The 14,638-nt window shown below is 38.0% G+C and overlaps 1 protein-coding gene across 4 annotated transcripts in view; it reads left to right on the top strand.

Annotated features, from left to right (window-relative positions):
* Window positions 1-14,638, top strand: part of LOC102535561 (cytochrome P450 2J2-like) — a 41,643-nt gene that overhangs the window by 8,673 nt on the left and 18,332 nt on the right. For all 4 annotated transcript variants that reach the window (XM_072974327.1, XM_072974329.1, XM_072974328.1 and 1 more), the window contains exon 2: window positions 14,315-14,477. In XM_072974327.1, the coding sequence (XP_072830428.1) occupies window positions 14,315-14,477 (163 nt within the window). The remainder of the gene's footprint in view (window positions 1-14,314; window positions 14,478-14,638) is intronic.

The following is a 14,638-nucleotide window of genomic DNA, read 5'->3' on the forward strand; positions in this document are numbered from 1 at the left end:
TTCTTCTTTCTTTTATCCTTTTCTCCTACCAGATTTTTGGCATCTCTATCTATTGAAGAGGACGATGTTCTGTTGGAGTTCTGCAGGTGCTCTGGTTGGCTGAGTGGGTCTGTGGATGTGAGTCTTGGTGCATTTGTGGGAGAGGGTGAGCTATAAGCGTCCTTCTACTCCACCATCTTGGCCTCCTCTCTCTCTGCTACTTTTCATTTATGCATTTGGCAGCTCTTTTATATGCTGCGTAATTTTAGCATTGTTATGCCATCTTGGTGAATTGGCTTTTCAAGTATTATTTAATGTCTCTTATCCCTGGTAATTTTCTTTGCCTGAACTTTTCTTTGTCTGATGTACTATCAGCAAACCAGCTCTCTTGATTAGGACTTACATAGTGTTTTCTTCTCCATTCTTTCACTTTTAACCTTAAATTACACGGTTACATTTAAAATGAGTTTCTTATCGATGGCATACAGGTGGGTTCTTTTCTTTTTATTCTGCCAGTCTCTTTTAATTGGTGAATTCAGTTCATGTATAGCTAATGTAAGTATTGATACGTTAACACTTAAATCTGACATTTTACTTTTTATTTTCTATTTTTTTACATTATACATTATTTCTCTTTTTCTTTTTGCTGTCTTCTTGTGGGGCACTTGAACAATTTTTTTAAAATTCTGTTTTCTCTGTAGTGTTTTAGATTATATCTCTTTGTATTGTGTTTTCATTGGTTGCTGTAAGTTACATGCTATGCACACAGCTTACTGAAGTAAGAATCAATACTTTACCACTTCAGGAGGAATATAGATACCTTAAAACTATACGTCCCTTTACCTTCCCATCTTTATAATACATAAACTGTCTTAAATATTATCTCTGTATACATTTAGTACAATGTCAGACAGTATTATAATTTTGTTTTTGACTGTCAAACACATTTTTTTAAAACTTAAGAGTAGTCTAGTGTGTTTACTCATTAACTTATGCTTTCTGTTGCTTTTGTCCTGTAACTGAAGAACTTTCTTTAACCATTCTTGGAGAACTGGTCTACTAACAAAATAATTCTCTTCACATTCTTTCATCTAAAAAATGGCTTTATTTCACCTTCATTTTTTGAGTATATTTTCCCTGGATATAGACTTATAGGTTGACAATTTCTTTAATTCTTTAAAGTATTATGCTACTTCTTTCTGGCTGTCCTAGTTTCTGATGAGGAATCTGCTGTAATTTGAGCTGTTTTTTCCATGAGAAATTACCTTATTTCCTCTGCATGCTTTCAAGTAGTTTTCATTGTTTTTAGTTATTAGAGATTTGATTATAATACGTCTTGGTGTTGAAGTCTTTGGATTTATTGGTTCACTCATAGCTTCTTTGATCTGTAGGTTTTTCTCCTACCATGTTTGAGAATTTTTCAGCTACTAACTCGTCTAAATATTTTTTCAATTCACATTTATTTTTCACTGCCTTCTGCTACTGTTGGATACTGATGGCACAATTGATAGATATTTTGTCATTCTAGTAACAGTCCTTGAAGCTCAATATCTGTTCTTTTCTCAGTCTATATTCTCAGAGTTGTTCAAATTGGGTACTTTCTATTGATGTCTTCAATTTCACCGATTCTTCTGTTATTAACATGCTGCATCAATAGAGAGTTTTTTGTTTCAGTTATTTTATTTTTCATTTCTAAATTTTCTCTATTATTCTTTTGTATATTTTCTATTTCTTTGCTAAGATTTTCTACTTTTCAAATTTTTGAGAGTACAGTTGTTTATTGGAACATATAATAGCTGCATTAAAATCTTTATCCTATAATTTCAACATCTCTATCATCTCAGTATTGTGTTCAACTCATTCAAGTTGAGATTTCCTGGATTCTTTGTAACACGAGTAATGTAGGATTATATCCTGGACATTTTGGGTATTGTGTTACATGTCTATGGGATTTGTGTAAATCTGCATTTTAGCAGATAGTCAACCTACTTATGTTCAGAATACTCACCCTTGTGGATTATAATTCAAATGTCAATTTATGTTATAGAACCTCTGCAATGCTATACTGGTCTACCACACTTATGTGTTACCACCCCTACAGAACCCCAGCCCACATTCTCATCAGTGCAGGCTGGAGAGAATGAGGATGGGGAGAAAAGACTGGAGTCCCTCTGAGTAGGATAGCCTGTTCCTTGCTGCATGGGGAATGCAAGTCAGTCACATACCCATAACTTCTCCATGGGAATGGGTGTCTCCTTATTTCTCCACTGTGGTAGGACTCAGAATTTCCCCCCTGACTCCTCCATGGAGACTCTCTAATGAAGTTCAGAGGTGGTATTCAAACTAGAGCTCACAGAGTCAGCAGGGGGAGAGGCATCACCCTATTGTTACTGATGTTGGGTGAAGACAAGATTCCACCCATATTCTATGCTGTTATAGCCCCTCCCCACTATGATGGGGAAGAGTCACATCTTTTTCATGGCATTTGCCTCTGGAACAGGAAGTCTAAAAGTTTCAGTCCTGGTGGGCCACCCTTTTTCTGGATCTTTGGTACAGAGAACAGTATTGTATTAGAATTCCTTTTGTCTGTGCCAATCAGTGATGAGTAGGAGGAGGAGCCAATGGGATGCTTTTACTGACTCTTATCTGGAGTCAGAAATGTGATCTATAGCTTTGTTTTACCACTGTAACATAGATATGACTAGAGAGGATCAATTATCTGCCTTAAGTCATAAAACTGACCAGGGTTGAAATGAAGACTAGAGTCTTACCTGTGGCCCAAAGATTTTTCATCAGAACTATTAAATTTTATTTTATATTGGGTTGCTTTTCTAATATTTTTGGTTTTAATGCAAAATGGAGTTCAACAAATGGAGTTAAATGGTGTGATTTAGCTATAATTAACTTTACTTTCTAGCATTTTGGAAACATTAAGTATGACCTATATGCTAGCTCTTGTATACAGATATATGTTCATTTACTCTTTACAAAAGACACCCAAGTTTGGAATCATCTGATGTTATTTCTGTTTTGTCACCAAGGAAACTGACTGAAAAGTGTCAAGTGATTTGTCCAGTTATTGTACATAGATAATGGCCCAGCAAAGACTTCAACCCAAAACTGTTTGACTGAGATATCAATTCTCTACTTATGAGACCTGACTTTTCATAATAGAGGAACCTTGATTTACTCACAGATTCATTTATTCAAAGAGACATTTATGAATTTCTTATCATGTGCCAGACATAGCATAAGACAGTCTATGATGAAACATGATATACAGACTTTTTGTAACCAAATGCCATGACATTAGTTGGGATCACTGTGAATGGGAAACCATTCGGATAACCTCGTGTGGAATGCTGAAATAAATTTGGGTGAACTTGAAAGGAATGTTAGGCAAGTGGCTATCTGGAGTAAAGGGAACAGGAGATTTTTAAATGGGGCAAGTAATATGAGCTGAAACAGTGAGAGAGGGCTGTGAAGAAACTGGCCTGTTTATAAGTCATGATGGGAATCTTTCTTTTATTCTTCTCCTGTATTTCCTAAGCTCTCTCTATTTTAGCTCTATGACTTAATTTTGGCCATATATATGAGAAAATCTTATTCACCTAAAGTGTGAGAATGCTAGATAAGGTGGATAAATATGTTAGTGAAGATATATATTGAATTGTTTATTTTAAAAAAGGATCCCAAAATACAGTGGTGTAAAAGAGATTGAAATTTATCTCTCTATCACAAGTGAGTTCAGGGGGCATTGCCAAGATGGCAGAGTAGGGAGACACAGCTCACCCTCTTCCAGGAATACATCAAATTCTACATCTACATATGGAGCAGTTATTACAGAATGCCTATTTAAATTTGGCAGAATATCTCTATGATTGGAAATAAAAGGAGCATCCATAAAAAACCTGGTAAGACAGCAAAAAAAAAGAAAAGAAAAGAAAGGATGGAAATTGATACTGGACTTGTCGCCTAGGGAAGGAGCTCCAAAGGAGGAAAAGCACCCTTATAGTGGGAAGCACCCTCACCAGTGGGGAGGTCAGCTGGAATAGAAAAGAAGCTTCAGAGAAGCACCTGCTTGGCAGACAGAACAGAGAGAAATTGGCACAGAGGGTTTGAACAATCTCTGGCCTGACCCATGAGCTAGTTGGGCTAGGCCAGGATTGGGTGCTAGAGCAAAGGCATGAACACAGGGAAAGGAATGGGCCTGACTGCACAGAGACAGCCTTAGAGGGCTGGAGTATGGCTTGGCCGAGGCTAGGATTGTGAGCAGAGCAGCCTGGGTCTCCCACACACCACTGCTGGTATGAATAGTGGGAAGACACACAACACAACCATAACAGCCCAGAAAGTGTTGCTCTGTACCATTGGTGATCCACATTCTAACCAGAAGAGGGGCACTATTCAGACACAGCAGTGTACTCATCTTGCTCTGGAGAGATAAAATTTCTGGTGGTAAAATTTCTTCTCCTGTCAGAAGCAGGGCTGAAACCTGAGTATATTGCCAAAGATTGTGAGACTACACAGGTGAAACTGAGGTTTGTCAAGCCCCCGGCTGTGGTGGCAAATTTTCTCTACTACTTCCTTTGTGGACCCATGCCTCTGATACAACCTAGCAGAGTTCAGGCATGTGGTGTGAGCTAGTCTGCCATTAGCAGTAGGCCTGTATATGTGAACTCATGGCTGGGTTTGGGGCTTACCCTGTGAGTCATGGTGGATTGAGTGCATGACTGCATGTGCATTATGACAGGTGTAAGTGCTTGATGTTAGCAGATCTGCCATAGTGACTCTCTGGGTGAAGAAGCTGGGGGAGACTAGGGTGGGTTGATGACTTACCAATGGTTGAGGCAAGAACAATGGCAGTGTCAACAAACTACACTTTGTAAGCACGTACAATGAGTGACAGACAACACCGAAGAGGGCACTCGCCAGTGGACATCTTTGAAGGAATACTCAGCTGCTCCTCTCCCAATGGAAGCATTCCACTCATACCTACCACACACCACAGCTCATAAACTCGTCTGAAAGGCTCTATTCCAACAGCAGGAGAGCAAAAGAGGAGCAGACCTTGCCCCTGTCATGGCTGTGAAAATCACAGAGAAAAGAGGAGATACCACCCAACCACCAGTGCAGGCTCTGATCAATACAACAGCAATCACATCCCCCCAGTCAAGGGGATAACAGTCACAATAAAAAGTAGGAAAGACATGGCAAATATCCATACTAAAAATAGATCTCATGACAAAATTATTACATGGACACAGTCTACACAGAAACACTCCCAGTTTTAAAATTTAAAAAAAACAGCTCTTCACGACCATAGTAGATAAGTGTTACACATAAATTCATAGAGTCAGAGAAATACAAGCAAAATGAAGGAGAGGAACCACTTCCAATTAAAATAAAAAGAAAAGTCCACATAAGAATCAACAATTAAATACACCATGACAGTCAACTAGAACCTGAGTTGAAAAAGGAAGTGATAAAGGCACTGAAGGAAATAAGAGAGGCTATTGATAGAAATGCAGATTACTGTAAAAAGGAAATAGAAAACATAAATAGGAACCAATTAAAATTAGAAATCTCCACTGCTGAAATAAAAGCTGAACTAAAGGTAATCAAGAGCAGACTAAATAATGCAGAAGAACAAATAAGTGATTTAGAAGATAGGATAATGGAAATCACCCAATCATTACAGCAGTAAAGAAAAAAACAACAACAACAACAAAAGAGAATGCAATGTAAGGGCCCTGTGGCATAATATAAAGCCTGCCAGTCCACACATAATAGTGGTCCCAGTTGGAGAAGAAAGAAAAAGGGGGATGACAGTATATTTGAAGAAATCATGACCAAAAAGTTCCCAAACCTAAAGAAGGAAACAATATCCAAGTACAGAAACAACACAGTGTTCAAAACAAGATGAACTCAAACAGACTTACACTGAGACATATTATAATTAGGATGGCAAAGGTAAGATAAAGGAACTATTCTAAAGGCAGCAAGAGAAAAACATAGAGTTAATTACAAGGGAACCACTATAAAGCTTTCCACTGATTTCTCTACAGAAGCATTGCCAGCCAGAAGGGAGTGGCAAGATATATTCAGTCCTTAAGAGAAAAATCTGCAACATAGAATACTCTACCCAGCAAGACTATCCTTTAGAACAGGAGAGTTAAAGACTTTCTCAAACAAGCAAAAACTGAAAGAATACACCAATACTGAAAGTATCCTAAAAGAAATATTGAAAGTTCTTCTCTAAATAGAAAAGAAGCAGTGAACTATAGAAAAAGAAAAATACAATTGGAAATATGATAACTACAATGAACAGCAAGAGAATAAATGTGACCATATAAAAGAGGACAACAAAATCATAAAATGTGGTACAGCACAGAAAGAAAATGTAGATTTTTTTTTGTTCTTGATCATTTTAGGATGTGTTTCAGACTATATGATTACTGGTCTAAGCAAATAGATATAGTAATGGGTTAAAATTCTTGAAATTCAGGGTAACCAGAAAAAAAAAGCATACAATAAGCTCAAAAAAACTAAAAGAATAAAATGAAGATAACAAAAAAGAAAATTATCAAACCACGAAAGGAAAAATGAAAACATGAAAGGAACAAAGAAGAAATACAAAATCAACTGGAAAACAAAGTTTAAAATGGCAATAAACACACATTTATCAATAATTTACATAAACATCATTGGACAAAATGCTCCAATCAGAAGACATAGAGTGGCAGATTGGATAATAAAACTGGAGCCTACAATATGCTGCCTACAATAGACCGCTTTAGGGTGAACGATATGCTTAGACTGAAAGTGATAGGATAGAACAAGATATTTCATGGAAATGGAAATGACAATGAAATAGGAGTAGGAATACTTATATCAGACAAAATGGACTGTAAAACAAAGGCTGTAAAGAAAGATCACAAAGACCCTATATCTTGATAAAAGGAGCAATGCGAGAAGATACTACTCTTGTTAACACATATGCACCCAATAGAGAAGCACCTAAATGCATAAAACAAATACAGACATAAAGGTGGAAATTAATGGAATGCAATAATAATAGGAGAGTTCAACACCCCACTAACATAATTGGACAGAACTTCCAGATAGAAAACTGATAATATTGATAAGGCAATGGAGGTACTAAATGACACAATAGAACAGTTAAATGTAATTGATATTTCCAAGACATTGCATCAAATACACACACACACACACACACACACACACACACACATTCTTTTCAAGTGCCCATTGAATGTTTTCAATGTTAGACATATGCTTGGACACAAAAGAAGGCTAAACAAATTTAAGAGGATAGAAATTATTTCAAGCATCATTTCTGATGGCATGAAACTAGAAATCAATCACAGAAAGAAAACTGAGAGGAGAAAATAACTGCATGGAGACTAAATGACATGCTATTAAAAAATAGGTCAATGATAAAATTAATGAAAAGAATTAAAGAGTACCTCTGAGACAAATGACAATGAAAACAAAACTAGATAAATCTATGCGGCTCAGCAAAAGCAGCCCTAAGAGGGAAGTTTATGGTGATACAGCTTCCTCAAAATAACAAGGACAGTCTCAAGGAAACATTCTAGCCTGCCACATAAAAGAATACGAAAAAGAAGAACAAACAAAACCTAAGATCAGCAGAAGGAAAGAAATAATAAAGACTGGGAAGGAAATAAATAAAATAGAGATTAAAAAACAATAGAATACATCAATCAAACCAACAGCTGGTTCTTTGAAAGAGTAAACAAAATCAACACACTTCTGGCCAGCCTCATGAAGAAGAAATGAGAGAGGATACAAATAAACAAAATAAGAAATGCAAATGGAGATATTATAAGCAAAATCACAGAAATACAAAAAAAGAAGAAAAAAAGGAAAGAGAGAGAACGCTTATCAACAACAGTGTGGCAACAAATTGGACCACCTAGAAGAAACGGACAAATTACTAGAAACATATAGTCCACCAAAACTGAATCAAGAAGAAATAGATCATTTAAACAGACTGATTACTAGAAGTAAAATGGAATCAGCAATTTAAAAACACCTCTCTGAAAGCAAAAGTCCAGGATCAGATAGCTTGACTGGGGAATTCTTCCAAACGTACAAGGAAGAACTCATACATAACCTTCTCAGACTCTTTCAAAAGATTGAAAGGAGGGACACTCCCAAATTCATTCTATGAAGCCACCATCACCCTGCTACTGAAACCAGACTAAGAAAGTAACAAAAAAAAAAATTACAGGCCAATATCTTTGATGAATGTAGATGCAAAAGTTCTCAACAAAATATTAGCAAACAAAATCCATCAACACCTGAAAAAGATTGTACACTATGATCAATTTGTATTCATCTCAGTTACACAGGATGATTCAAGATACGCAAATCAATCAATGTCATACACCACATCACCAAAAGAAAGGACAGAAATTATATGATCATCTCAATAGATGCAGAAAAAGCATTTGGTAAAATTCAACACCCATTAATGATAGCAACTCTTACCAAAGTGCATATAGAGGGAACATATCTCACCATAATAAAAGCTATTTATGACAGACCACAGCAAACACAATACTCAATGGTAAAAAGTTGAAAGCCTTCACACTGAAGTCTGGAACAAGATAAGGATGCCTACTCTCACCACTTCTGTTCAACATAGTCTTGGCAGTCCTAGCCACAGCAATCAGACAGGAAAAAGAACGAAAATGGATCCAAATTGGAAGAGAAGAGGTAGAATTGTCACAATATTTGGATGACAAGATATTATATATAGAAAATTCTGAAGGTTCCACACAAAAACTACTAAAACTGATAAAAGGATACAGCAAGCTAGCAGGATACAAGATTAGCATACAAAAACATGTTGCCTTTCTGTAGACTAACAATGAAATATCAGAAAAAGAAAGTAAAGAATCCCTTTTCAAATTGCATCAAAAAATAAAATGACATACTTAGTAATACATCTGACCAAGGAGGTGAAAGTCTTGTACATGGAGAATTACAAAACATTGATTAAGCAAATTAAAGATTATTTAAATAAAAGGGATCTTATGCTCTTGCTTGGGAAGAATCAATGTTGTTAAAATGGCCATACAACCCAAAGCACTCTACAAATTTCATGTGATCCCTATCAAATTACTCAGGATATTTTTACAGATTTAGAACAAATAATCCAAAAATTTATATGGAATCACAAAAGACTCGGAATTGCTAATGCAACACCAAAGAAAGAACGAAGTGGAGGAATGACCCTTGCAGATGTTGGACAATGCTACAGAGCTACAGTAAACAAAACAGCATGGTTTTGGCACAAAAACAGACCTATGGACCAATGGAACAGAATAAGAGCCCAGCAATAAAACCACATACCTCTGGTCAATTCACCTTTGACAAAGTGGCAAGAATATACATTAGAGAAAAGACAATCTCTTCAGCAAAAGCAATCTCTTCAGTGTTGGGAAAACTGGACAGCAGCATATAGATCAATAAAGTTAGAACACTCCCTCACACCATACACAAAAATAAACTCAAAATGGCTTAAACACTTAAACACAAGACAAGACACTGTAAGCTTCCTAGAAGAAAACATAGGCAAAACATTTTCTGACATTAATCTTAGCAATTTTCTTCTAGGGCAGTCTACCCAGGCAATACAAATGAAAGCAAAAATAAACAAATGGGACCTAATTAAACTTATAAGCTCTTGCACAGGAAAGGAAACCATAAGCAAAAGAAAACAACAAACAAATGGAAGAAAATGTTTGCAAAAGAGGTAACTGACAAGGGCTGAATTTCCAGAATATATAAACAGCTTGTACAACTTAATAACAAGAAAAAAAATCCAATGCACAAATGGGCAGAAGACCTCAACAAGTAATACTCCATTGAAGACATACAAATGACCAATAGGCACATGAATAATGTTCAGTATCAGACAAATGTAATTATCAGACTAATTATCAGACAAATTCAAATCAAAACTACAATGATGTATAACCTCACACCAGTCAGAAAGTCCATCATCAAAAAGTCTACAAATAATAAATGCTGGGAAGGGTGTGGAGAAAAGGGAACCCTCCTACACTGTTGGTAGGAATGAATTTTTATGCTGCCATTATGGAAAATCATATGGAAATTCCTCAAAAGTAAAAATAGACTTACCATATAATCCAGCAATCCCATTGCGGGGCATATCTGGAGGGAACTCTAATTCCAAAATATACATGTACCCCAAATTCCTATCAGCTCTATTTACAATACCCAAGACATGGAAACAACCTAAATGTCCATCAACAGATGACTGGATAAGGAAGTTGTGGTATGTATATATGTGTGTGTGTGTGTGTGTGTGTGTGTGTGTGTGTGTGTATACACATATACATACTATGGAATAATGCTCAACCATAAAATAGAATGAAATAATGCCATTTGCAGCAACATGGTGGACCCTGAGATTTCATTCTAATTGAAGTACTCCAGAAAGGGAAAGAATAGTACCGTATGATAGGACTTTTATATGGAATAATTTAAAAAAAGAAACAAATGAACTTATTTCTAAAACTGAAAGAGACTCACAGACACAGAAAACAAGGTTACCGAGGGAATTCGGGGTGGGAAGGAATAAATTGGGAGTTCAAGATTTACAGATACTACCTACTATATATAAAATAGATAAATCACAGTTATTTTTACTGTACTGTACATGGCACCATATTCAATATCTTGTAACCTTTAATGAAAAAGAATATTAAAAGGAATATCTGTATGTTTATGTTTGCCTGAAATATTATGCTGTAACCAGAAATTGAAACAGCACTAATTCAAAAGAAATTGAAAACTAAAATTTGTTCAGATGTACACAGGAAGTCCAGCATAGGAAGGCCACTTTGTAGTTTAAAATCACCCAAAGATCCCAGTTCCTTCTATCTTGTTCTCGCCTTGCAACATCTTGTATGAGTTCCTTTTTTTGAAGGGAGAAAGGGGCAGGTGGTGAGAAGCACCTTCCATTTAAGGACATGACTCAGATGCACACATCCCCACTGCTCATGTCCCATTGGCCCCACCTGGAAGAGCTGGGCAATGTGGTCTTTGATTGGGAAGTCATGTGGCCAGCTAACATAGAGGGAGCACCACCACTCAGAAGAAGAGAAAATATCTTCATCCTTTCATTTAAGGATGAGACATGCAGAGAGAGGTAGGGAGAGCCCAACTTTACACCCACTAGCTATGTATACTGCCTCTACATATAATGTAGCAATGTCAGAAGGTACCTGGCAGCTGTGAAGCACTTCATGAAAACCTGTTGGAGTGAAATTGAATTTGATTTCCGCAGACTGTTCTCAGAAACCTAGCAGAGCCCCAAGAACTACCTGTGAGACCAGGAATCTTAGCAGGAACTGACGGGCCCAGGGGACTGGTGAAGCCCTGAAAGTTCATGTCTGCATAACTGTGTTCATGTGTACAAGGTTACTGGAGAGCAGATCCCTGACATAACACTAGATTTTCAAGGATTCTATAATTGAAAGAGAGTAAGAACCCCTTTTATGAAGTTTTATTCTGTATGTCCTTAGGTTTCCTTTTTCACCTTATTGGAAAGAAATACTTTTTAACTATAAAAGCATCAAATACTTTGAGACAACATTTTAAAATATAAATTATTGAATTAGAGACTGAATCTAAGCCTTTCTTGTGTGCAGCCTGCATTCCCCTCTCCCCCACACATTCTCTGCTCAGCACTGGTGAGTGTTCAGAGGAATAGACCGTCTCACCTACTGCCAGGGGGAGTAAGAATTGGTACCCTCTTCCTTTTTAGCTTTTCTGTCTATGTGTCTTTGCTTTGCTGATATTTGAGATTCAGAGCTTAGAGTAACAGAAATCTCCTACAACTTTATATCTTGTCTTTCAGTCTCTTGTCTCACTGACTCACCAGGTCTAATTTCTTTTTATTCTACACATTTATTTCCTCCACTTTATTACTTAACTACTGAATCCTACATTTGGAATTTTTATCCTTCATATTAAATTTCCCATCTATTAATTTTACTTGCCTTTTATAGCTCCTGACTACTTTTCTATTTATTTTTCTGTTTTTTTTTATGATTTAAGCCTGTTTTAGCTTCCTGAACCATCTTGTTTTTAACTTTTGGTCCCTTGCACACTCTCTGTTTTTTACACTGTGTTCTTTTTTGTGTACATGGAAATGTATCCTCTGCCTTACAAAGTCTTCGCAGATGAATGTGGCTCCTACACTTACCTCCATGTAAAGCAATTGGCCCCATTCTGGAGGGTGTACTTAAGAACTGTCAGACATCACTGTATTTAATACAAAGTGATCACACTGTAAACGTGTTTGATCCAGTTCTGTCGGACTAGAAATATGCATGGACAGAGGCTGGCAAAGATGGAACTCTGAGGATGTTCCTTTCAAGAAATTCTAATTGAAGGCTGAGGCCCTTCCAAGAACAAGCTGAGATTTAAGGTTGTATACATTGTCAAATAAGAGTCATTTAGCTTAACCTGACATTTTCAGCAGTTCCCAAAAACATCTTTACTGTACATTCTTAATTCATCAAGAATTCACTTTCATAAATCCCTAGAGTTCATCCAGGCATTTACAAAGATGAAGTAAAAAGCTATCGATTCCCATTCCTGCCATTTCTTGGACAGAGGCATGTACGTCAGAGACAGACAAGCTTAAGATGGAATCTTGGCTCTGCCCTTTCTATCAAAACGGGACAACTGTGCTAGTGATGAACAAACATTGGTGGAAAGCTCTGGTCGAAAAGGACCATGGAAGGGTTGAGTTTCGACTCGGTGTTTAATATGGGAGCAGGGTGGTGGAAAAAGACTAAATCCACAGTATTTGCTCCAATGGGGTGATGAGCTGCAGGGAGCTTGGGGTGACATGGGGGAGCATAAGTGGATGGCAGGTGGGGAGGAGGGTCCCCAGACATCTAGAGGAAATGAGCCTTTCTTTTTGATACCATGGCCTGCAGCTGGACACAGCCCTGCACACAGGAGGCAGGGACAGGGTCTACTTAGATTTCTCTCTTGAAGAAACATGTCAGGGAAGACTTTGATTAATGACCGTTGACTGCTATTCAAGATATGTGATCACATACCTGCTCATTTGTATGCAGTCAGGACACACCTACACACTTTCCCATCCTCTTCCTCTTTCTGTCCTAGGCTCCTCACTGTGATTCTCAGTTTCACTCTCTCATTCCACTAAACTCCAAGGTTCTAGCACCATCTCAGGTTCACATCTTTGTCCTTATATCTTACGTAATGCCTGCCAATTTCCCTCCAACACCCAAAGCTTTCTCACGTTGGCTACATTACTTTGGGTGTGACTCATTTTCCTTTTCTGAAAGGCAAAGAAAATCATTCCTTCTGTAGGGTGGCTGTGAAGTTAAATGAGATAAAATGTGAAGGTGCTTAACATGGCATCCAGGGAATGTGGGTGACTGACCATGAATGCCTTTCTCCAGCACATCATCCCCGTGCTCTCAACCTCTCTCTCTGTGAAGATGAGCGCATAAATGCATGCACATTGCACACGGATCCCATTCATTCCCCAGAGGCTGGGGTGGCTTTCTGCCAGGTTCCAGAAATCAAAGTGCCTTTCAGATTGCTGCCCTCCTCCTTCCTCGTAGAACACTTTGGGGAAGAATAACTTTCCCGTTTAGAACTGGACCGCTGAGGCCCAAAACAAGTAAAGGAAATTTCCCAAGAACTCACGTCAGTCAACCATGGAGTTAAGATGTGTCTCCAGAGCTAGTGTGCTCTTCTCCACACCTGGCCCCAGCCCGTGTTGTTGGAGGGGACTTTCTCCTCTGGTTAAACAATTATGGTTTGCTATTAAGTCCAGGCTTGCTACACCAGACACTCATTAAAATGTCTCAGCCTTCCCTGGTGAGTCACGTGTGCTGAGTCTCCCCCTTCACTAGCCTCTAAGATGCTTGAGGGTAGAGGATTTGCTTATTTTATTATAGTTGTGTCTTTATGCCTGGCTCTTAGGACACATGGTACACGCTCACTCAGTTCAAGGAGGTTGAACACATGAATGAATGTAAGGAAACTTTATGTCCTGTGGTGAATCAAACCCAAATGCAGTTGAGAGGGGGGAAAATGGAAAACGTTAGAAACATTCCCTTCAGACCAAGGTGTGCACGTGCACACACACACACACACAGACATACACACACGCAGCCTCCCTTCAATACACACTGTACAAACACCCTCATTACTGGACACACACATGTGCATATTCAGCTGTGACTGTTTTACTCTTTTCCAGTTTGTGAAGAAGTATGGGAATGTCCTTAGGCTGGAATTTGGTGACTTGTCTTCGGTTGTTATAACTGGATTGCCCTTAATCAAAGAAGCCCTTGTCCACCAGGGCGAAAACTTTGTGAACCGCCCCAAAGCCCCTTTCACAGAACGTCTCTTTATGAACAAAGGTAAGTGCCTGGACTAATGTGATGTATATGTTGGATACTCCTGTCGTCTGTGACAGATGCCTTGGTGACTTAATGCTCCAACACTCCCAGGGTCCAGGCCCATCATAAAGTTCCTGCCCCTGAAGGAAGCTGAGTGCCTGCATTCCCCACTGAAGGCCAGT

The sequence above is a fragment of the Vicugna pacos genome, chromosome 13, assembly GCF_048564905.1.
Source record: "Vicugna pacos chromosome 13, VicPac4, whole genome shotgun sequence".
Classification (NCBI taxonomy): Eukaryota; Metazoa; Chordata; class Mammalia; order Artiodactyla; family Camelidae; genus Vicugna; species Vicugna pacos.